The sequence below is a fragment of the Moesziomyces antarcticus genome, assembly GCF_000747765.1.
Source record: "Moesziomyces antarcticus DNA, scaffold: scaffold_v10001, strain JCM 10317, whole genome shotgun sequence".
NCBI lineage: Eukaryota > Fungi > Basidiomycota > Ustilaginomycetes > Ustilaginales > Ustilaginaceae > Moesziomyces > Moesziomyces antarcticus.
In genome coordinates this window covers 651,646-675,007 of record NW_014639009.1, presented here as the reverse complement: position 1 = coordinate 675,007, position 23,362 = coordinate 651,646, and the positions used below count along the sequence as shown (strand labels likewise).

At 62.5% G+C, this 23,362-nt stretch overlaps 7 protein-coding genes across 7 annotated transcripts; 3 read left to right on the top strand and 4 right to left on the bottom strand.

Moving 5' to 3' along the window:
• Nucleotides 1-201: 201 nt before the first annotated feature.
• Nucleotides 202-3,045, top strand: PAN0_001d0246 (ARM repeat-containing protein; the record flags this gene model as incomplete). The annotated part of the gene is made up of 1 exon (XM_014803864.1): nt 202-3,045. One exon carries the CDS (start codon nt 202-204, stop codon nt 3,043-3,045), a length of 2,844 nt encoding a protein of 947 aa, XP_014659350.1.
• A 127-nt stretch (nt 3,046-3,172) lies between these two features.
• On the bottom strand, nt 3,173-6,340 carry PAN0_001c0245 (uncharacterized protein; the record flags this gene model as incomplete). Its single annotated transcript, XM_014803863.1, has 1 exon — nt 3,173-6,340. The coding sequence occupies one exon, from the start codon at nt 6,338-6,340 to the stop codon at nt 3,173-3,175; it is 3,168 nt and encodes a 1,055-aa protein (XP_014659349.1).
• Nucleotides 6,341-6,947: 607 nt separating this feature from the next.
• Nucleotides 6,948-8,979, top strand: PAN0_001d0244 (thioredoxin-like protein; the record flags this gene model as incomplete). The annotated part of the gene is made up of 2 exons (XM_014803862.1): nt 6,948-7,810; nt 8,025-8,979. 2 exons carry the CDS (start codon nt 6,948-6,950, stop codon nt 8,977-8,979), a joined length of 1,818 nt encoding a protein of 605 aa, XP_014659348.1.
• A 141-nt stretch (nt 8,980-9,120) lies between these two features.
• PAN0_001c0243 (vacuolar protein) lies at nt 9,121-11,499 on the bottom strand (the record flags this gene model as incomplete). Its single annotated transcript, XM_014803861.1, has 1 exon — nt 9,121-11,499. The coding sequence occupies one exon, from the start codon at nt 11,497-11,499 to the stop codon at nt 9,121-9,123; it is 2,379 nt and encodes a 792-aa protein (XP_014659347.1).
• A 660-nt stretch (nt 11,500-12,159) lies between these two features.
• PAN0_001c0242 (uncharacterized protein) lies at nt 12,160-12,951 on the bottom strand (the record flags this gene model as incomplete). Its single annotated transcript, XM_014803860.1, has 1 exon — nt 12,160-12,951. One exon carries the CDS (start codon nt 12,949-12,951, stop codon nt 12,160-12,162), a length of 792 nt encoding a protein of 263 aa, XP_014659346.1.
• Nucleotides 12,952-13,423: 472 nt separating this feature from the next.
• Nucleotides 13,424-17,254, top strand: PAN0_001d0241 (uncharacterized protein; the record flags this gene model as incomplete). Its single annotated transcript, XM_014803859.1, has 1 exon — nt 13,424-17,254. The coding sequence occupies one exon, from the start codon at nt 13,424-13,426 to the stop codon at nt 17,252-17,254; it is 3,831 nt and encodes a 1,276-aa protein (XP_014659345.1).
• A 58-nt stretch (nt 17,255-17,312) lies between these two features.
• Nucleotides 17,313-23,177, bottom strand: PAN0_001c0240 (uncharacterized protein; the record flags this gene model as incomplete). Its single annotated transcript, XM_014803858.1, has 1 exon — nt 17,313-23,177. The coding sequence occupies one exon, from the start codon at nt 23,175-23,177 to the stop codon at nt 17,313-17,315; it is 5,865 nt and encodes a 1,954-aa protein (XP_014659344.1).
• Between the last annotated feature and the right edge of the window lie 185 nt (nt 23,178-23,362).

Below are 23,362 nucleotides of genomic sequence, written 5' to 3'. Positions count from 1 at the left end.
GGCCGAGTCCCCCTATAACCTCCAAGTAGCGCGCCCTGCGCTTGCCGTCAACCAGCCTCTGTGTCGCCAAGAGCAGAACCTCAGTACACACGGCAGCGTCAACCTCCGCCTACGTCAGCCCCTCCGACCCTTTCACGACCATCGCTCTAGTATCGCATACTCGTCCTCGTCCGTCTGCCCTACAGGAACTCCGCGGTCATCATGTCGAAACTGGAACAGCCCGCCTGGTCGGAAGCATCGATCCCCAGCCACGGCAGCCCCTCGAGCCTCTGGAATGGCCGTCCTCCATCCACCATGGACGGCGATGCCGTTACCACCGCTTCCACCTCCAACGTCAGCACTCCCAGCCGAGGCCTGAACTCCCTCGATGCCAAGGACATTGCGGCAAATGCGCCCGTGTTCACACCGTCCCCACTGCTCCCGCACGACGGATCCGCCTGGTCCATGCCAAGGACCGGCTCGCTCACATGGGCAAACGACCTCGCACCAAGGCCCGCCGCACCCGCTGAGCTCGTCGCCGATGCGGCTGGCTCGAGTCCGAGCGCCATCAAGCGTCTTGCCAAGCAGGAGCGATCCGAAACCATGCTTGCCCAGCCCCCTTCTGCCGCAGCCAAACAGGCGCAGCCCGCTTCATCAACAGCAGCTGACGCTGACGCCTCTTCGCCCAATCAGTCCTCCAGCCGCATCGCAAAACCGGCCGCACCCGTCCCCAAGCGCGCCCCCATACGCTCAGCCACCCTCGACCCGAGTCAACTGGCCGGCAACAGGCGATCCAGCAGCGATGATCTCGACGATGCCGCTGCGGAAGACCAGGAGCTCGTGGCCGAGATGGACTCGCTCAGCATTGTAACCAACGAGGCTGCACCCGACGCAGGCCCAGCGCCACCGCAGCACGACCTCGCTTCTTCCGGCTACCACTCGCCTCCGGCTTTTGTGGGAGTGGGGCATGCACATCGCGCTTCGGGCTCCTTCCCACCGCCTCCCTTCGGCCCTGGTGAAGGGTTCATGCATCCCTCTTCGTATTTGCCGGGCAGCGGGGCACGCTCTCCCGATGTCTACGCGCACGGCTACGCCGGCATGGGCCACATGTTGCCGGGTATGGCGCCCATCGACATGTCTGGCTACGAGTCGTACCGCACCACGCCCGATCCGTATGCGCCCACCATGCCCGGCCGAGCCATCTTTGCGTCGCCAGGCTCGCAGGGTTCCACACCGCAGAGTCCGTCGTTCGGGCCCGCGCCGCTCGGGCCGCACATCAACCCGATGCGCAACGGCGAGGCACTCTTCTATCCCGGCGTCATCCCAGGATTCGGTCCACCACCGCCCATGGCGGGAGGCATGGCATCGCCAGTGCGCCACGTAGGACCACCTGGACCTTCGCATTTCGGTTTTGCCGACGCGCGCGCTGCTCAGCTCGGCCAGTCGCCAATGATCGCCCCGGGCATGCCCATGCCGATGGGTGGCATGATGCCGCCAACCAGCCCGCCCATGCCACCCAGCGGGCCGGACAGCCGGCAGTCGCCAAACCTGGCGCAGGCTTCGCCCTACTCGCCCGTTGACCACCGCAGAATGGGCTCGGCAGGGTCCGAGCCCTTTGGTCCTCCGCTCCTGGCCATGTCGCCTCGCCCTCCATTTGCGATGACGGGCCAGGCGGGGCCGTTTGTGCCGGGTCAGCCGGGCATGCATGGCGTGATCGGCGGTGCGCCGATGCACGGTTCGGTGATGGCGTGGAACGGCCGCTTCGACCACCGTCGCATGCCGACGGGCCCGGGCGGCATGATGGGCCCCGTGGGCGCGTTCGGAGGCAGCCCGGTGGACATGCATTTCGCACGCAACGGGCCGGGTTTCTACGGTGCGCCCTACGCGCCTGGCGTCGGCGGCGGCGGTGGAGGAGGTGCAGGCGGAGCAGCGACGCAGACGCGAAGTGCACTCTTGGAAGAGTTCCGCAGCCGGCACTCGAAGAATCGCAAGTTTGAGCTGGCCGACATCTACGGCAGCGTGGTGGAGTTCAGCGGCGACCAGCACGGCAGCCGGTTCATCCAGGAGAAGCTGGACAGCGCGAGCGCCGAGGAGAAGAAGACGCTGTTCGACGAGGTGCTGCCGCACGCGCGCCACCTCATGACGGATGTGTTTGGCAACTACGTTATCCAGAAGATGCTCGAGCACGGCGACGACGAGCAGCGGGCGGTGCTGGCGCGCGAGATGGAGGGCAACGTGCTTGCGCTCTCGCTCGGCACGTACGGCTGCCGGGTGGTGCAGAAGGCTTTCGACTACATTGCGCCCGAGCAGCGCGAGAAGCTAGCCAAGGAGCTCGACGGCCACATTATGCAGTGCGTGCGCGACCAGAACGCGAACCACGTGGTGCAGAAGGTGATCGAGCGCGTGGATGCGGGCGAGGTGGGCTTCATCCCCGAGGCGTTTGTGGGCCACGTGGCTGGGCTGGCGAGCCACTGCTACTCGTGCCGGGTGCTGCAGCGTGCGTTTGAGCACTGCACCGAGGCGCAGGCGCGGCCGCTGCTCGACGAGCTGCACCACGAAGCGTATGCGCTCATGCAGCACCAGTACGGCAACTACGTCATCCAGTGGGTGCTGCAGCGCGGCCAGCCGCACGACCGCGCGCAGGTCATCGCCAAGATCCGCGGCAACGTGCTCACGCTCAGCAGGCACAAGTTTGCGTCCAACGTGATCGAGGAGGTCATCCGCACGTCGTCCGCCGCGGACCTCGAAGCGCTGGTCGACGAGATCCTCACGCCCAAGGCTGTGCCGTCGGCAGGTGCGGATGGCGACGCAGCGCAGCAGACGACCAAGATCGCACCCGCGGTGTTGATGATGAAGGACCAATTTGCCAACTACGTGCTGCAGCGCTTTTTGGAGAAGGCGGATGCGGCGCAGCGTGCGCGGCTCGTCGAGGCGGTGCAGCCGAGCCTGCTCAGTGCAAGGCGGCTGTCGAGCGCGCACCAGACCAAACACCTCGTCGCCATCGAGAGGCTCATCGAGTCGCTGGCCGAGCAGACTGCCACGGCGGAAACAGCGACCGCGCCGTAACCTGGACACACACACACACACACACACACACACACACACACACGCACATGCACGCATACACCAGTAATAGAGGCTATCGTTTTATTATATCCACATTCCACCTGCATACGCCAAAGGGGGACGGGATCTAATCTTCATCCACCCACTCTTCGTTTGGCGGATTCTGGAGCATGGGGCCTTTGCCGGAGCCGGCGAGAGGAGGCGGGAGGGCGAGGCGGGCGCTTCCGGGGAAGGGAGCGAGCTTCGAGTTGGAGTCGAGGCTGTAATTGGCGCGCGTGCGTCTTCTGCCCACCGAGTGGTGGGCTGGGATCCTTGTGCGCACCACGGGCTGCTGTGGTTGGGCAGGAGCAGGCTTGAAGGCGTACGGTGTATAGTACGCGAGGGTGGAGAGCAGGCCATATGCTCCCCCGCTGGAGGGTGGACGTTCCAGTGCGCGTAGTGCGCTGACGGCTACTGCGGAGCCGGAGGCGGTGGATAGCGATGTAGCTGCAGTAGACACCGAGGGTGGGGGGCTGATCGAATGGACCGAAACGACGCTATGCGTAGTAGTTCGTACCTGTGCCGTGGAGCGCGACACCGAGATCGCACGTGCGTCTTTTGTCACCGATACCTTTCTGCTCCTCTCCCCACCGGTGCGTATACCGAGCTCAGCATACCTGCCGGTAGCTGGTTGGCGCACCGAGCTGCGCGTGCTGTTTATGCTGTCCGTGGCCGAATCGCGCGGCGTCGGCGGTTCCGACCGCTCACTCGGCGTACTAAGCCCATCCAACTGCAGACCCAAACTCTCCCTCGCCCCCGGTGCCAGACTGAGAGCCAAGGCATCCGATCCAGCAAGAAGCATGGCACTCACGCGGCGCGCCTGCTCCTTCACCTGCACCTCGTCCGGCATATACGGCAGCGACTCGGCCAGCGCATCCGCCAACAGCGCCACCAGATTCGCGCCCGCATCCACGCTCGCCACCTTCGGCAGCGCAGCAGGCGGCGATCGCGGCGAAAAGCCAGACGACCGTTGTCGCCGCTCCATCTCGGCATACAGCGCCGAAGAGAGCCGGCGCATCTTGCTGTCCAATTCGGGCGCCTTGGCACTTCCGCGCGTCGACCCCTCACTGCGCTGCCTCCTCGTCTCGACATGCGCGGCAAAGTACTCGTTCGACAACAGCCGCGACCGCTTCTGCGCCGGACTCATGGCCAACTCTGACCTAGCTGGCGACCCCACCGCGCGCAGAGTCACATCGCCCTCGTCATCGTCGTTGAGCACCTCCTGCTGCTCCCCCGCCGCCAAGTTCAGCGTGGCGCGCTTAAAGTCCTTGGCGGCGAGGCCGTAGAGCGGGTGGTCCCTGCCCTTGGACAGGTAGTCGCCGCGACCGGACTCTTCGAACTCGTCCGCCACCGAGCCGGGCACAGTCTCGGTGCCCTCGGACGGCGTCATGCCCACCAGGCGCCTGCGCACGCGTCCCGGCGACAGCGGCGCCGACGAAGTCAGCGACGACACCGAGCACGACATGGCCTCGTCCACCCCGAGCTCCGAGTCGGTGCTCGTGTCCATGCCCGGCGACGCCGCCGGCGAGCTCCCCACGCCGCCCCTGCGCGCCAGTCGCGGGAACGAAGGTGGCGCTAGACTCTGCAGGTCGAGCAGCATCGCTGGACGCGCCAACGGACTGCCCGGGCTCGTGGGCTTGTTCGGCGAGCCCGGAAACGACGGCGCGGTGCGGTCGAGCACAGGCGTACCAGGCAGAGACGACGTACGAGGCGGCAAGGGACTCTTTGGCTGCGGCGACGCACCTGGTCCAGTGATGCCACTCGAGCTCACTGGGCCCGGCGCGATGTTCTCCTTGCCACTCGTTGCCTGTATGGCTGCTTCAGCGGGAGCGTCAATGGACTCAACCGCTGGAACCGCTTCGGGCACGTCCGACAGTCGCAATGACGGCGAGGCCTCCACATCGCCTGCTGGCGGCGCGGGGCGCGAGCGGCCGAGGCATCCTTCGCCGACCATGGCCGGCAGCGTGCGATGCCTGTACCAGGTGGCACCGCCCTGACCGAGCTGTTCCGACGCCGCCGCCTCGTTCGAGGGCCCCGGGTAGTAGTCTCTGTACAGCGCGGGCGACACGGGCATGGTCTTGGCCACCTTGGCCACCGACGCGATGCTGCGAGGCACGAGCGTAGACGCGACCATCTTGATCACAGATGCCGGCACCCATGCTGCCATCTCGCCGAGGTCCGAGACCTGGGTGATCCTCACCGCGGGTCCGCGCGCATCGCGGATGGGCGCAGGCGCCGCGTGCGCCTCGGCCGTATCCGAGGCATCTCGCACATGCCTGCTGCCCGAACTGCTGCCCGAGTTCGACCTGCCTCTGCGACCGAGTGCGAGCAGACCCTTGCGCAGATGCGAGCCCCTGGCGGATGTAGCCGACGAGGGGCTTTTGCCCAGCTCGGACGGGTGAGCGGCGTACGAGTCCGGCACGCCGTCGTCACCGAGATCCTCTACCATGAATCCACCGGTACGCAGCTCGAAGCGCGTGTACCCCTTGCGCGGCGGTAGGCTTGGGTCGACGATGCTCTGCGAGGTGGATACGAGTCGGAGCGGCGCCGCCCCTGCTTCAGAACGCGGCTTGGAGGGCAGACGAGCATCGACGCTGAGCAGGACCATGTCGCGCGCCTTGGCGACCATAAAGATGCTGCCGAAGCGCAGCAGCTCGACGCGTGCGGCTACAGCCTGTGCAGTCTCGCTGGACGCTGATGCGGCGTCGGCGTCTGGCGACGAGGGGCGCGGTTCGCGCGCCAGCCATCTTTTGACCGCACCTTCCTCGACGGTGTTGTCCCAGAGCTTGCGGTTCTCTGCGCTGGCCATGAGCGACCAGAACTGGCGCGCGGTGATGCCGGGCAGCACCGACTGCACGCTGAAGAGGTAGCGGTTGGGGTCGGGATGCGCGCGCACGGTGATGGAGGATGCAAAGCCGCCCGGCGTGGTGGCGGGCGCGGTGGTGGTATAGAGCACGTTCCATTCGGGTATCGGCGTCTCTGGTTCGGACGGTGTGGACGGTTCGGCTGCGTTGGTGGGGGTGCGGGAGGCAGGCGGAAGCAGACTCGCAGAGTCTGGGTCGGCGTAGGCGAGGAATTGGTGGAGCACATCGAGCGACTGCTGCGTAAGGTTGGCTGCCGAGCTGGCTGAGGCATCCGGTGCATCTTTGCTGGAAGTTGCAGTCTGGTGTGTTGGAGGTAGTTGCGGTTTTGGCAGTGGCGGAGGCATGGCTAGCGCCGCAGCACTGGGCTTGGTGGATCTCAGGAATGCCGGCATGATGCGATGCGAACGGCAAAAGAGCGAGGGCCGGCCGGTCAAGGGTACATGTCCGAGCCCACGCCTGTTGCTCTAAAGGCTAGGACGAAGCATGGAAGGGTGTTGTAGGGAAGTTCGGACGGACGCGAATGCGGTGATGGCCGGCTGAGGAGGGAGGGCGGCCCAGGAACGAGAGCATATCGGGCCTGGTTGTTGGACAACGCTGCACGCTGCGTAGTCTCCAAAAAGGGGTCAACAGCGTTCGGCCTGGCGGGGGCGAGCGGCCGTGTTTGTCTCGGCCAGCAGCAGAGTCGGAAATTGGCTCTCTCAGGGTCCTCTCTCTGTCGTGGCTGGCTGTGCGTCCAAAAGCACCTGCGTGGTGACACGCGCAACACGCGTGCCCTCTCCGCCGCCTCTCCGCCGCCTCCACGCTGTTGATGCAGTGCCCAAGCGCCGCGCCACTCAATTTTCGACGCGGCGTCGGGATTCGGAAGTCGGAAGCTGGCACAGCCCTTCGAGAAGCTCCCTGCGTGTCTGAACGCCCGAGGCCGTTGGTGTTTGAGAAGAACAGGCTCGAGCCCTCTCCTCCCTTCCCGCCACTCGACCCCCTTTTGAATCTTTGCCCATCATGCAGGCCGAGGTGGATGCTACACAGGACACCGAGTTCCACGACGCCCTGCGCGCACATGGCATCATCCCGCCCAAACCACCCTCGCGCTCGCCCTCGCCCGAGCTTCCCACCGCCTCGGAGCTGCGCAGCCAGGCGCTCAAACAGGCGACGGTCTCTGACCTCGATCTCGAGCTTGAAGGTGCGCTGGACGATGAAGAGGAACGGCTGCTCGACAAGATCCGTCGCCAGCGCATGGCGCAGCTGCGTGCCGAAACCACCAAGGCGCGTTTTGGGCGCGTCTACCCCATCAGCCGACCGGACTACACGCGCGAAGTGACGGAAGCCAGCAAGATCCACCCCGACACCGAGACCGAGTCTGCGCCTGCACAGCCTGCCGAGGGGACGGATAAGCAGCGTCAGGGCGGTACGGGTGTGGTGTGTTTCCTGTACAAGGACGGCATCGACACGTGCCGACTGCTCGCCGGCTACCTCGACACGCTCGCGGCAAAGTATCCCGCAACCAAGTTTGTCAGCATCGTGGGGGATCAGTGCATCCCCAACTATCCGGACCGCAACCTGCCCACGCTGCTCATTTACCGAAATGGCGAGCTGCATCGCCAGATCGTCGGCCTGCGTCCCGAGATCGGCCTCGACGGCATGAAGACCAAGTGCGAGGATATCGAGTTGCTCCTCACGGCAGTGGGGGCCATCGAGCGCTCGAGCGTGCCCGGTGCACCCACAAACGCGGGCAACGCAAGACCAGATACAATCGACGAGCAAGACGAGGACGAGGAGGATGGAGAGCACAGGAAGCGCGGCATCCGAGATGGCGGTAAGCCAAAGACGCAAGAGGAGCTCGATGACGAGCTCGATTGGGACCTGTAGTCGCCGCGATGTACCATCATTCCGACCAAGATGTAAAAAGCAACGGCAGGAGTTGCACATTTTTGTGGGTGCCGAATGTGCTGCCTGTGGTGAGGGTTGTGTGGGAGAGGGAGGGCGTGTGAATGGATCGGTTGCTGAAGGTGCACAACAAGATCGCAGCTCTGGCACGTGTCTGTCATGAATGGTCTGGTGCGCTTAACCGCCGGTCAGAGCACGTTTCAAACGACCATGGCTTTCGGCGCTGCGACGCTGCGAATTGCACCGATTCCACGCGCTCGCCGCCGGGAGAGGAATTGGATTCTTCTCGCATCTTTTGCTCTCCGCATTCCAATCCCACCGCAACCGTGCACCAACCTCCACCTGCGCTTTGCCTTTGCACTATCATCTGCTCTTGCGCACCACCTCACCTTTGGCAAAAATGACGACGCCTGACCGCTTAGGAGCACCTGAAGACCTGGGAGTAATCGAGCTCTTCGGCACGTCCTCCTCCACCTTTACACGATCCATTGCACTTGGCCTGCACGAGCTGGGGATCCCGTACATCTCCATTGAACGTGCTGCGCATTCGGTCGACATCAAGTCTCGTAACCCCTACGGCACGGTACCCATCCTAGTCCACCGTCCCGACGGACTCTACACCCAGCCCTCGGATATCGTGACGCTGTATGAGCCGAGTGCGATTCGTCGATACATCGACGAGTTCCTGGCACCCATCGTTCACACCAAAGGTAGCGTCAAACACCTCACCCCACCTCTTACCGTCCAGGCGGGGATTAACCATGCCAAAACCGTCATCGAAAGGGCGACCCTCGATGGAAAAGTAGCCAGCTTCATTCAGACACTCTATCCAGCTGTCGAAGGAGGCGTGGTTAAACCGGCGGTGCAGATGAAGAAAAATGGCGCTGATAGAGAGTCCATCCTCGTAGCACTCCAACCGGGACTCGACAGAGTTCATCAACTCTTGGAAATCATCGAACATCAAATGGAATCTTGGGATCAAGGAATTGTGACGTGGGCAGATCTGTTTCTGTATCCCATCGCAGATGATCTGAGGAACTCGCCAGCGGCAGACCTCGTGGCGGGCAACAGCCCTGCTTTCCCAAAAATCGCAACATGGATCACAACCATGGACGCCCGTCCAAGCGTCCACGCCATCAGGTCGTAGCCCCTCATCCAAGCGTAAATTCCACACTGCAAGTCTTGCACGAGAATGCCTGGCCAAGATGCAAGTGAGAATGCTGCTGCGTGCGTGCGTGACATGAGATGCGAAAATCAAGATGCTGTAAAGGGTCTATCGGCAACTAAGTTAGGAGGCCGAGTTGGAGCTCGAGGCGGCCGCATCCGTGGCTGTGTGTGATGGCGCGGCGTCAAAGTCCGGCATGGGCTCGAGCGGTGCATATCCCATCTTGCGCGCCCTGCGTTCTTGCGCCGCCACCGCCTTGTGCGCGCCCTCGGCGGGCTGCCACTCCATCTCGGCATACCGCGGATAGAGCAGCTGCGTCGTAATATCGCCCCACCTCTTGAGCTGCTCGACCCTATACGCGCCCGTGCCATTGCGCTGCACATCGTACCGATTCAGCAGCTCCACGATGAGCTTGCGCATAAAGTCGACAAACACCACGTCCACCACCTCGTCGTCCGACTCGGGCATCGGCTCCGGATTCGACGCCACGTACTCGGGCTGGTCCGGGAAGAACGGCAGCGGCGAGTGCACCGTATCGTCGCCCGCACCCGCACACTGGTCCACAGTCCGATACCCCAACGACGGCTTGTCGAGCGAGTCGTACTTGTGGAAGAACTTGAGCAGCGCCTCGTCCTCCTCGGCCTCGAGCTGCTCCACGCTCTTCGCCGTGACATTGCCCTGCTCGTCGACGTGCTGCCGATCCGCCTGCACCGCCTGCACCGCCTTCTCCGCCTGCTCCGCCTTCTCCGCCTGCAGGAACTTGAACCACTGCGACTTTTGCCAGCGCACGAAAATGTCTTCGACAAACCCGCTGCCGTAGCGCAGCAGCGCATCGCCGTCCGAATACTGCGTGCCGCCCTGCATCACCTCGACCACCGCCCCCTGCTTGAACGTCAGCAGGCCGTGCAGCAGATGCTTGGCAACGCCCCACGGCACATCCGCCATGTACAGGAAGCGGTCCTTGAACGGCGACACGATGTACTGGTCGTTGCGCGTAAACGGGCCCGAATACACGTCGAAGCGCTGCGAGCCGCTGTTGATCAGCACCAGACTCTTGCGGTCCTGCCGTGCCTTTTCCGACGGCCGCACCACCTTGGGCAGCACCTCGTCCGCCAGGAGACTGAGCAGACTCGAGCTGTCGCCGTACGGGACGCGGTCGAGGTAGTAGTCCTGCGGAACGACGCCGTGCAGCCGCGAGAGGCCCCACGCCTCGGAGATGGCGTCCATGATGAAGCGGATGAAGCTGCCCTTCTTGGTGGCGAGCTCGCGCGGGCTCTTGAGTCCGAGGTGGTGCGCAAAGTTGCGCGGATTGGAATCGATGTAGCGACGGGTGAACTTGACTTTGCCCTTGTTGCCGGCGCGCTTGCGTTTCTGGAGGTCGCGCATGCCCATGAAGCCGACGGTCTCCATGTAGCGGCCGCTCTCGAGCGCCATGGTCTGGCTGTCGAGCATGCGGCAGTCGCGCACGTGCGTGTGGCCGCCGAGGATGCTGATGGGCGTGTCGGGGAAGCGCGATCGGATCTTGGCGTGCACGGCATCCCAGCCCGCGTCGCCCGAGACGGGCATGTGGCCGAGGACGATAAACGCATCCACCCCCCACTTTTCCGCGCGGTCGAGGCTGTGGTTGAACCAGTCTTCCTCCACCATCTCCTGCGGCGGCTGCACCTGGATCCCCTTGGCCGCGAGCTTGAAGTCGAACAGGATGCCGTATGACATGATCTTGAATCCTTGCACGGGCGTGACGAGCGTGTTGAAGAGCGAGCCGATGGGCGCGTAGGTGGCATTGGCGGCGTCCGGGCCGGGCAGAGCGATCTTGACGTTGCTGGTCATGTAGCGCCCGCCCCACTGCGGCACAAAGTTCTGGTAGACGTCCTGAGCGACGCGAAAGTCGTAGAGCTCATGATTGCCGATCGTGAGGAGGTCGTAGTCGACCATGGAGAAGATCTGGTTGCTGACGTGGCCGTCAACCGCCTCCTTGCCGCCGGGCTCGTCCTTATTGTATGGCGGGAAGCCGTCGGCGAGACCGGTGCCATCGTGCAGATCGCCGACGTCGAGGAGCAAGAGGTCGCGGCCTTCGGAATGCGCTTTGGTACGCATCTTTGTCGCAAAGGAGGCCCAGTGACCCCAGTCGCCCGAGTAATTTGGCTCGGGAGGGGATAACTTGGGGTGGCCCGCCATATGGCCGTGTACGTCCGTGGTGACGAGGAGATTCAGATCGCCGAGCTCGAGCTCGCGCAGCTTATCGTCGGATCTGGGCATACGGCCACGCTCGCGGCTCCAGCGCTGGAAGCCTTCGACCTCGGCGCGGTAGTTTGCAAGCGAGTTGGCATCGGAGTCGACATGGTGGTTGAAGATGAGCTTGCTCGACAGCGGCTCGACTGGCGGACTTGCTACTGTTGCCGAAACGGCGGCGAGGGCGACAAGAGCGGCGCATAGCAGACTAGAGAAGGTGCAGGCCGATGTTCGAGACGGTGGCGGCGGGGCCACGGTGGCGGTCACCATCGGGAAGCTGCCAGGCGAATGTGCCGCTGAGAAAGTTGGCGTGATGCAGCTGCCACGCTCACCGCCTTCACTGATCTTGGCTCAGGGCGACATGTTCCCGGACGAGCGCAGCGCTTCGAAACGGCGGGAGGTTGGCAGCGCGATGATCGCTGAGAATGTGATGGTGAGTGACAGAGGAACAAAAGCTCCGATTTCATGTGGTGGGGACGGAGGGGCGCCGAATTGTGACGGCACGCTTTCCTCGGCAGGACCGAGTGCGGAAGTGCCGTGGGCAGACGCTTTTTTTCCCCCAACAGAAGTCCAGCCGCGTGATGAGGTGGAGGGCAGAGGCTCGATTCATGCACGAGCCGACGGACGCGCCGATGCTCAACATCCTGCCGAGCGCACTGATCCGACTCGACTCGACTCGACTGTGACGACGAAACGATCAGCTCCAACACAGCGCCGCCTGCTTTCATGTGAGCACAATCGAAAGGCACAGGCGGCCCTAGTGACAATCAAGATGCGGAATGGTATAGTATTAGTTTACAGAGCCGGGCGATGTTACGGGGCGACTTCCTCTGCAGAGCGTGGCAAGGACAGTGGGGTGTCAGAGGAAGAAAGGAGCAGAGGCGGATGATAGCCAGATCGACATCGATAGGGATTCGGTTGCGCGTGCTCTTATGAAGTTGCGGCGAGGGAAGAACCCGAGGCGGCTTTGGTCGACGACTTGCCTGGTGCCTTGTTGAGCTTCTTTTTCTTCTTCATCATGGCCGAGGCAACCGCCGAGCGTACATTCTCGACAATCTCGCGGCTCTGCTCGATGTACTCCGAGTCTTCGATGCGTTCCTTGCGCTTGCTGCCCGTCGCCGCTGCGCTTTGAGGCGCCGGACGACGGCTCGGTCCCGCCTCGGGACTGACGCTGCGATCGTCAAAGTCCTCGCCAGCATCCATCATCTTGTCTGCAGCCTCGGCAAGATCCCGTTCGCTTCGAGGCGCGCGTCCGAGCATCCTCTCCAGCTTGGCGTACTTCTTCTTTTGCGCCTCGTCCATCTGGCGCTTGCGTTCCGACTCGCCCTCGAGGTACTCGGCGAGCTTCTTGGCCTCTTTTAGAACACCGAGACGGCGGCCGTTGAGATCGCGACACGCATCGTTGTTCGTGTTGCGTGCATTCGCCGACATCTTGCCACCCTGCGATCGCAGCATCGATCCGAATCCTCCCTTGCCGCCACGCAGCAGCGCTCGCACTTGCAACACTACGGGGAAGCCTTCCTCCCCCGTCGCCAGGCTGCACAAGCTCGATGAGGGCGCGAGTCGGCGTCCATGGTGGGTGGCGGCGAATGTTGTGGTAGAGTCGTGGCTAAGCGCCTCTTCGAAGCCCTGCAGAACGTCAGACGCAAGGGCATTGGATGGCAGCGAGAGGCTGAGGTGCCTCGGGAAGGGCTCGAACGATTCGACGAGCACCGAGATCATGGTTCACACTTTGTTGGAAGGATGCAAGAGAGGAAGATCGGGAGTGTTGGTGGTTGCTGCGCCTTCCTAAGAGTTCCGTCCGAGATGAAGTGGGCGGTGGCGACGAAGATGGTGGTGGGAGATCAGGCCGAGTCGAGACGAGCTGAGCCCGATTTGCTCGAATTTCCTCCTCCGCGCCGCGCCCAAAGCCGCCGAATTTTAGCGCCGCCCAACTGAGCGGCGCGACTCCTAAAGCCGATGCAGGGTCTCCGCGTCCAACTGAAAAGCTCATCTGTTGTTGTTTGCTCCACTACGAGGGTCCACAGCGTTGGCTCAAGCTTCTTCCTTCAACATCAACCCACCATAGGCGACAGTCGCTTGACACTCCTCGTCACTTCTGATCTTGTGCGGTCGCATCGAATCACAATGTCCACGCTCCGGCCATGACGCTTCTCGGCCCGCCTCTTCCCAAACACTGCATCGTCGCAGAGCCATGACCAACTCGCACGGATACGTGCTCGAGTATCCTCGTATTCGAGTCGACCACTTTGATCAGGCGCCCGTGCCACTTCCCGCATCCCTACTTGCCCATCGTCGCTCCGTAGTCGGCCATGGCGCCGTCCACTCTCGACAACACAGCGAGAGCCTGCAATTCGAGCCCGCACAGACGCACTTCGACAAACCGCTGCTCTATCTCCTGACCCACATACACACGGACCACCTCAAAGGACTCGACAGACCCGGCATCACCGCCCCCATCTACTGCAGTGCAACCACGAAACAGCTGCTGCTCCGATATGAACGCCAAAAGACCAGGATCGAAAAGGACCGCGATGCGCAGGCTGGAAAGACCCTCAGCGTGGTTCGGCCCTACGCCCACCTTCGCGTGACGACAGATCACGCTGCTGCCAGGTCCAAGCTTTCTGGATACCACGCTAGCAGCCTTGATCTACTGCATCCTCTGCCATACAATGTGCCCACCAAGGTCCCTTACACACCAACTTCCACAGTGACGCTCACCTTGATCGAGAGCAACCACATGTTCGGCGGCACCATGTTCCTGATACAAGGATCAAATGGCGCAGTGTTGCACACCGGAGACATGCGGGCAGAGCCTTGGTGGTGCGAAGCCCTCACCCGCAATCCGATGCTCTCTCCTTATCTCTTCTGGCCAACCGCAGGCGCCGAAGTGGGCTCCAACGACCACCCAACGACTGAGCAGTGGGCCGAGCAGATCGAATCTTTCGATAGCTCCACCACCTCATCTCATCAAGGCAGCGAAATCTTCTCGCAATCCCAAAACGAGTCGCAGACTGCTTTTGGCACCCGGCATCATACTGGCAACGCATCAGGCCCCAATACTTCGACTCGTGGAGCACGCAGGTCTGCATTACGCCTGCGAAACATCTACATCGACACCGAGCTCCTTCTGTGCAACCAACACGTGCCGACGAAGCAACAAGCCTGCCTCGACATGGTCGCACTTATGCGCATGTATCCCGCCAACACACACTTCTTTCTCAATTGCTGGACATGGGGCTACGAAGACATGCTGGTAGTCACCGCCAAAGCCTTTGGCTGCAAGATCCATGTCGACCGCTTCAAGTACCTCATGTACAAAGCTGCCCGCAACGAAGCGCCCTTCCTCGCCGACATCGTCACGCAGGATCATACCAAGACCCGCTTTCATGCTTGCGAGAAACGCGAACCCTGCGTCTCGGTCAGGTCACTCGCCTCTCGCTATGCCAACGACACCAGTGCTGCCTTGGCTAAACAGGTCGTGGCTGCACATTCGCAGATGGACAGCAGCAGCCCCGATCCGCGGCAAAGGTGGGGACCAGTGCGCTCGCAGCCGGAGCCCCTGTTTGTCTATGTCAATCCGGGTCAAGTGAGCGCAGATCAGTGGCAGAGCATGTTCGAGGATACAAAGCAAAGGCTTCAAGCTGCGCAGAGGCACGAGACCGCATGGCCCGAGGCACTAATCGTGCCCATCGAGCGCCATTCGACTCTGCCCGAACTGCAAAACTTCGTCGGACTCTTTCGGCCTAAGACCGTCTCGCCCAATACGATTCTCGATCCAAAGGGCGGCCTCGACTACTACCTGCTTCATCACCTGTTTGGCCACGTGCTTGGAGGCGCACATGACCGCCAGCAGCTCGCTGATCAGGGTCTGCTCATGCTTGGCGACAAGACATGGAGCTTCTACGAGGCTCAGCTTGCCCGCGCGAGAGAAGAGGCCCTGGCTCAACGCAACGCTGGCGCTGACTCGACAGAGGCCGTCCGCGCAGCGAGTGTCAGTCTGAGGGATGGGCAGGCAGACGGCGTCGGCGAGAGCATCGACGCGAACCAGCTCGAAAGGCTATCTAGACTGCGAGGGATCAGTTTCAAGGGGTTGATGATGCAGAATATGGCGGGCAACCTAGCTGCCATGCTCGAGATCGAGCGCTGGCGCAAAGCCGCGGGCATCCACGAGCCGCCAGACGAGCTCGAGAGCGTGCTTCAACAATCTTCGGGCGACGTCGCTGACAGAACCAATGCCAGCTGGTCGAGTAGGGGCTACGACGCCGATCACAGCCAGCTTGGCGAGACGCAGGCAATTCCGAAAGGCGTGTCGCTACGTCTGCACAAGGAGACGACCGGTACTCACCAGAACAAGCCGAGCCCTGCGCCCGAGCCAGCTTCGATACACAGTGAGCCGATCGACTCGGCACGGGAAGTGGACAGGCATTCTCGTATCCCACCCATTCCCGATCTTGGCGAGGCGAGTGTCCCGGCCAACCGCGCTGATGCGATGGGTGCATCTGCCAACGCTCCATTGGAGTCTCAAGTGTCGCAGAGCTCGGTCGGCGAACCCGTTACTGAGCTCACTGAAGACCTGGCAAGTCGGTACCTCAACGTGTTGATCCACCACTTCAACGTGCCGTTTGACCGGTCGACTCCTGCCAACGCCACGCACATCCAGCTGTGGGGTTTGGTTCGCACCAAGCTGCCCGCTGACGCGCAAAAGGTCGAGGAGCACTGGTTTCGCGAGACGGGAATGCTGCCTCCGCTGTGGAGCCCCGACGTCCACGCCCCAAGCCAGCAGCTGCAGCCGACTGCGCAACGAGGTCGAGGAGCGACAAATGAAGCACAGAGCACCGACGGAGGCAACGCATTTGCGGACGTGCTCGCGTCGTTCGTCGACATGCTCGCCGCGGCATCTACCCAAGAAACCCCGGCAGCCCCGACGCATGGCGACCGCGCGGTTGCGCTGCAACTCATCTTGCGGCTCTTCGCCAAGCTCGGCTTCCACGACCGTGTGCTGGCGGAGTCGTACGAGTCGTCACACCGCCATACGCACTCTCACAGCCACACGAGCTGTGCTGCCGGCAGCATGCAAGCATGGCAAGCGATTGCTGTGCCACTCACCGGCCTTGCCCACCAGCTCGCCGACGGCCTTCAAGTCGTCCCTGCGCTTCTTTCAGATGGGAGCTGCGGTCGAGGAAGCGAGATGCATTTGCTGGGTCTTCAGGTGGCCGGGGTGCTGCTGTCGTACCGGCCGCTCAACGCGGTTGTGTCAACGCCGGCCATGCAGGCGCTGCTCGAATCGGTCATTAGCATCGTCGAGGCGGCGCCGAGCGATTGGGACGGAGCAGAGGGGGACGCGAAAAGGGTCGTTGCGCTCGCATGTGGCGTGCTGCGAGCAGAGGAGATCGACGAGCGCGTACTCGCCAAGTACGATGCCAGACTGGTGCAGCTCGCCAGGGATCCTGATGGGCCGTTGAGGTCTCTCGACGGTCTGCTGGATACCCAGAGCGGAGCATCTGCAACGCAGTCGTCGATCCAGCATACTGAGGCACAAGAAGGCGAGCAGGTGAGCGTGGACGTAGAGGAAAGCATGCCTGTGCGTGCGCCGCGAGCAGCAGCTGCATCCCCAAAGCCAGCACCCCCAAAGCCAGCACCCCCAAAGCCAGCACCCCCAAAGCCAGCACCCCCAAAGCCTGCACCCCCAAAGCCGGTATCGATGCAGTGCTCGCAAGAGGCAGTGGGGGGAACCGACTCGATTGTAGAAGCGACGTCCGAGGACCCGATCGAGTCGGTCGAGTCCAACCGCCTCCAGGCATCGCAGGCGTCCGAGTCCGCCACGCAAGAGGAAGATTCCACCCAGTCCGAATCGGCACTCTCCTACAACCCCGTCCGAAAGCTCGTGCCGCCTCGCTCCATCGACCGCACTGCATCGCTCCCTAGTCTCCACGTTTCGGCCGATCTCTCGCGCTCCACACGCAAGCGCAAACCAGCAGATCCCGATCGAGACATCCTACCACCCCGTCGCTACCACCGCTAGAAATTGACGTCTTTATTACTTTCCTGTGATGCTGCTTTTGGTGATGTGGGTGATGTGGCTAAAGAATGGAGCGGCAGAGCGGGCATGTGCTGGCACCCGAGGTTGAGATCCATTTGAACAGACAGCCGGCGTGGAACTTGTTCTTGCACGTCTTGCACGGTTTCGTCGGCAGGCTTCTGTCCATGGGCGAGATGATCGAGTAGCAGATGGCGCATTCGTCCAGGCCCTGGAACTGCACCTCGGCATTGCGCTTGAACAGGCTGAGCGCATCAAAGATCAGACCGTTCTGGCCCGTGATGAGTTGCTGGACGGCAAGGAGCCACGAACGCCACTTGGCCTCGGTGATACCCACGCGCTGGATGTCGCGGATCTCGACGCCGTGGAGCGGGAAATCGGCAGGGATCTTGACACCAATCTCCATGGGATGCTCGTCCACCACGTACGTCGCAATTACCTCGTTGGTCGAGAGGATCTTGATCGACAGTGCCTCGTCCTGCAGCTTGGCCAAAGCTTCGGGCTCGCGCAGGTGCGACAGCTCGCGGTTCGCAATCACGGGCGAACAGTGTCGTGTGGTGAAGCTGGCGATCTGCATCGAGTGCTGCCGGTCCTTGATGTTGACCCACCAGCTGCGCACCGTGGTGGGCACGTGGATGAGCGCACGCAGATACACGTGCGCCGCAAGCACCTGCAGCACCGTCAGCGACGACTCGGCATCCATCTCGTCCAGGAACACCTCTTCCAGCACAAACCGGCTCGGATCAAATGGTCGTCGACTCTCGTCCGCCAACCCCACCAGTGCGAAGACCGTGGGCAGTAGAGAGTCCACCAGCAACTGACGCGACTCGATCTCGCCCAGGAACGTCGACTTGACCGACAGCGACGCGTTCTCAAAGTGCTCGAACACCGCGATCCACGAGAGGAAGTAGCCAAACGCCGTGCGCCTCGCCGCATCTTCCTCGACGAGCAAGTTGAGCTGCGAGCTGAGGCTGTCGCCCACGTTGGCCACGAGTGCCGCGGGCAGCTTGAGCTTTTGCTGGCCCTCTTCGGTCGCCAGCGCCTCGCGGTCCACGGCCGACTCGACCACGAGCTCCTTTACGTGCTCGCGCACCGCGGCGGTGAGCAGGCGGAAGCTGAGCACCTGCACCTCGTGCGACGCACTCTGCACCATCAGCTTGCACAGCGCCGGCGCGGTCTCGTGCAACTTGAACGGCGCCTCGGACGTTTCGCGGATGAGCTCGACCACCAGATCGATGCACGCCTGCTTGGGCGCCGACACCGCGTGCTGCTGCGCAAGCGACAGGAACAGCTCGCGCACCAGCTCGATGCACCCTGCACTGCGCTCCTTCCAGTACTCGCGCAGGTTCGCATTGCGCGACGCCAGATCGCGCATCACATCGAGCAGCTGCAGCGTATGGTACAGCTGCGCCACCGTCTCGTCCTGCTCGAGCGAGCAGAACTCCAAGTTGGTCTCGAGCACGTCGAATACAAAGTCAATGTGGCTGCCCTGCACGTCTTGCACCACCGGCAGCACGTGCACAAACAGCTCGGCCAGCCGCGTCGACGCCTCCTCCTCCGGCTCCGAGTCGGCATCCTCCGAGGTATACCACTTCTGCAGATCCTTGAGCAGGAAGATCGCTCGTTGCTGCGGGATGATCGACAGTTCCGAGTTCACGGGCGGTGCCAGCGCCACCAGCGCTTGCAGCGAGCGCAGCATGCGATCCGGCGCCGAACCCGACAGCTTGGCTGCTGCCCCGTTCCGCAGGCGGTCGTAGCCGGGAGCCGAGCCCGCGATCGACTTGGCGGCATGGAAAACGGCCGTCGTCATCGCCGGCATGCGGTCCTGAACAGCGTCGCCCAGCTTGAGCCAGCGGTCGGCACCGGCTTCAGTGACGGTGCCGAAACTGAACACGGCGTTGAGCAGGCGGTGGAAGATACGCGCGAGGAAAGCACTCGGCGCTTCCAGGCCAGCGGCGGTCTGCCACAGCTTGGAGAGAACGTGACCGATGCCGTCCTTTTCCACGTCGACGATGCTGGAGCGCTGCAGTGAGGCAACTATGTCGTTGTGCCAGTTTTGGGTCACAGTGTCGCTCAGCGACGAGACCAGAGCCGTGACGACGGTGACTGCGTTCTGCAGCCACGCGCGGTGGGCCGTCGGAGCAGCTGCTGACTCGAGCGCATGCTTCGAGGCACCAGGGAGCAGCAGGTCATCTTCGATCAAGATCGAGAGCATGACGACGAGCGGCAGCAGATCAAGATGGCGGCGAGCGTTCGCTCGATCCCTTTCAGTCATGAGGAGCGCCGCCAAGCCCACGCGAGCAAAGATGCCCAGGCCCTGCTGGTCGAACAGCCGATCGAATGCGGTGCTGGCCGAGTCGGAGACCGCATGTTGCGGAACCAGTGGGTCGAAGACGAGCAAGGCAGGATGTGTGCGCTGCTTGCAAGCCTTGGCCATCATCTCGGCGAGCTCCTTGGGCTCGGGTAGCACGGCGACGTCGTAGTCTGCTGCAGCGACGATTCGGACGACTGGCACCTGGATGTCGAGCAGATGCTCCTGCAGACTGGCGAGCGCTTCCTCGCGCATCTGCTTCTGCAGCTCCGGCGAGGCGTTCTGGGTGATTTGCTGGTGCAGGTCTCGCGCCTTGCGCCACACCCCGCTGAATGCGCGCTCCTTGTCCGTCCACTCCTGCTCGAAAAGTTCGCCATCGTCTTTGTCTGCGGAATGAAGCGCAAACAGATCCGACAAGGCCGCAATGACGCCTTTCGACGCGGCACGAGAAAGCAACAGCTGCGCGACGTCCTCCTTCGGCTGCGCTTGCCTCCAAGCATCCAGACAGTCGAGCAAATCTTCGACGACAATAACCGCCCTCTGCTGGCGCACGGCAACATCCGCGTTCACCTGGGCTCGCTCCAGCAGGGTCCACCTGAGCTGTTCAATGGTGGACGTCACCATGGACAGCATCGACTGGCTCGAAGCCTGGTTGACGAAGGGGCTCGGCTGGGCGAGGATGGCTGCGACAACCTTCTTCAGACGGTGACGCAACTCGTCGGGCAGGCCCGAGCCATCACAGAGCGAGATGATGAGCTCCATGACGAGGTCTTCAATACCGGCTTCTGGCGAAGGGACGGGAAGCTGCGCTCCCGAGCTTGGGTCGGCTTCGATCGACTTGCCAACAGCGGCAGAAGCCGCGACCAGCTCGGTCATGGCGTCGACCTGGTCCGACAGCTCGCTCAGAGCGGCCACGGAAGACAGCGTCTCGGTCCAGATGGATGCACGCGTCTGCTCGCCCTTGCAGAGCGGCAGGTATGCTGCGAGGAACGTGGCCGCTGGAGCAGGTGCCACGCTCTTGATCGTCGTCAGCTGTGGAATCGACACGCCGGCAATCTGTGCCAGCTGCTCCGACGCGGACGAGTCAAGCGCGTCGGGAAAGCTGACCACTGCCCGTAGCAAGAGACACAGGAACTCGGTCAACAGCGTTGCTCGCGCTCGCTTGAGATCGTGCGGCATGTTGGCGTCAGCGGCGATGCCGGCCAACGATGACGAAGCAAGCTTCGCGAACGAGCCCAAGCTGGAGGCAGAGGCGCGTCGAAGTTCACCACCCGTGGACTGGGCGTCGGCAGGGGCAAGAGCAGCGTAGAACGACGTGGCCCGCTCCAACGAGGTGAGCAGACGTGCCTGCGCAGGTGGCGATACATCTGCGGGTGCCTGCGACAGCGCCTGAACGATGGAAGCGACATCCGACTGCGCATCCTCGAGGAACGATCCGAGCAGCTGCAGGTCCGGGGCCGCAGAGGCGAGTCGTCGCACCTGCACTGCTAGGTCCGAAACGATGCGCGTGGAACCGATGCTCTTGATGCGCTGCGCCCTAGCGTCCTCGTCGCCCTCATCAGCATCTATTGCAACGCCAAGCGCGGAGAGCAAACTCTTCTTGGGAAGCAAGAGCTCGTTCCAGGCAGCTCCGAAGTGGGTGCGTACGAGCTCCTTTGCCGAAGTCGCGGCGTCCTTGTCTGCGGCAGAATCTTGTCGTGCCATACGCTGTGAAAGGAATGCGACGCATTCGACGAAAGAAGCGAGGAAGGCGCGGCAGCCTGTGGGGTCGAAGTCGAGAGCTCTGCTGTACAGCGCGGAGAAGAATTGCGTGAGAAGGTCTGAAGCGGCATCCAAGTCGTCGTAGGGAAGAACTTGAGCTGGGATCGTCGAGATGAAAACAATCACTGCCGGGTAGCCCAACGCTGGTGCGCCGCCGCAGGCGGACTGCAGCCATTGCAGGAACGAGGTGTAGGCACGAGGTACGGGGCGCGAGGTAGAGACGCCGTTGCCCTTGCCATCCTCACCGCCAGCATCGGCATCGCTGTTGGTCTCGTCGGCATCTTCGTCGTCGTCCTCATCGCTGTCGTCCTCGTCGCTTTCGGACTCTTCCTTGTGTGGGTTCGAGTTCTGTGGGCTGCCGCCTTTTTGAGCGGCGCCGGCCGTACCAATGAGCCACAGCTCGGGCCTCTTCTTCAGCAAGGGCAGAGCCGCCTCGAGCATGGTCCTCTGAACGGCATTGTCTCGCTCCTGCCAGATGGACGTCAATGCCACCGGACCAATGGTCTGCAGATGCTTATCGACAGTGTCGGGAATCGAGTCGAAGAGGGCACGGAGCAGAGTCCATGCGCGCAGACGAACTGCAGGCGAATCGAATCCAAACGAGGTAACCTGAGGTTGTGCCTCTGACCGCGAGGCTGCAGAGGAAGCCAGGTTTTGCGGCGAAAGAGAAGCCCAGACGAGTCGAGAGGATAGCACGTCGTCCAGCGCCTCGATGACATCTTGCCCGGGCTTCTGCCTTACGATTGCAGTAAGCACGGCGAGGGCACCGGCCACTAGCCTCTTGTCGAGCGCGGCTGTGTCTTCTTCGACATTGCTGTCGTCGCGATTCTTGGCATCGCGCTCCACACCTGCACCCAGCTGGGGTGTGGCTTGACCGGACGAGGTTCGGGACATGGACGGGTCCGACGCTGCAACGGCGTGGGCTGCCGTCATGGAAAGGGCGTAGGACGGCGACGAAGACAGCAGGATTGTGCGGAGATGCGCCAGGAGCGTTTCGCTGTGCTCGTTCAGGTCCAATTTGAGCGCTTCTGGAGCACCAGCCGATGCTTCACTTGCGACGACGTCTTTCCAGGTGCAGGTGTCGAGCCATGCTGCCCGGCCCAGACGCTCGATCGATCGGTCCGTGTCGTGGCAAAGAATGGCCCAGGGACCAAGCATCGCCTCGATGTATTGCGGCGACTCGAGCAGCTCTGATCGCGTAGAAGTCGTATCATCGGAAGATGTGTCAGAGCCCTTTGCGAGCAGCAAGGTCTGGATCTGCATTGTGAGCAGACGAAGACGACGGGTTGGCGATAAAGCGAGACGAGGGAACAGATGGACCCAGCTAGGCAACATCATGACAAGTGCTTCCCTCTTCTCCTCGGACGTCAAGCGGGATGCTTCGTTCGCCTCGGAATCGGCGGCGGGCGCGGATATTTCGAAGGCGTCCTCTACCCAGGCCAGAAGGCCTTCGAGCGCACGGCAACGTGTAATGACATCCTTCTTGGAGGCTTTGCGCAGCAGAACGACGAGGTCGGCCGGAAGCAACGAAGCCAGGCCCATCGAGTCGAGCGGGTCCGGAAGCGGTTGTGGAGGCTTGGGCGGGGGGATGTACTGCTTCTTCTTGTCAGCCTTGCCCTTCTTGCCGCCCTTGCCGTCCTTCTTGGACTTGTCCTTCTTCTGGCCTCTTTGCAAGCCGTGTTGCTTTTGCTTTTCCATGGCCTCGGCGAGTTCGGGATGCAGGAGATTACCGTCATCGTCGCGCTCGTAGGCTTTCTTGTTGGCCGCCTTTGCAGCCTGCTTCTTGCGTGTTGCTGAAGAGGCCGACGACTTGCCCTTGGGAGCTCCTTTCGCCATGATGGGCGAGGTTCCTTGACCGAATGAACGAGTTCGGTTTACTCGAACGTGCTGGGCAAGCTGGCGGACGATCGAGCGCTCGTGTGCGACGGAGGCGGGAGGATAGGGCACCGAGGGAAGGATCGTTCGTTCTTCTCGACGCTGCTTGCCAACGCCGTGTGACGTTGCTGTCGTCCGCACTTGCC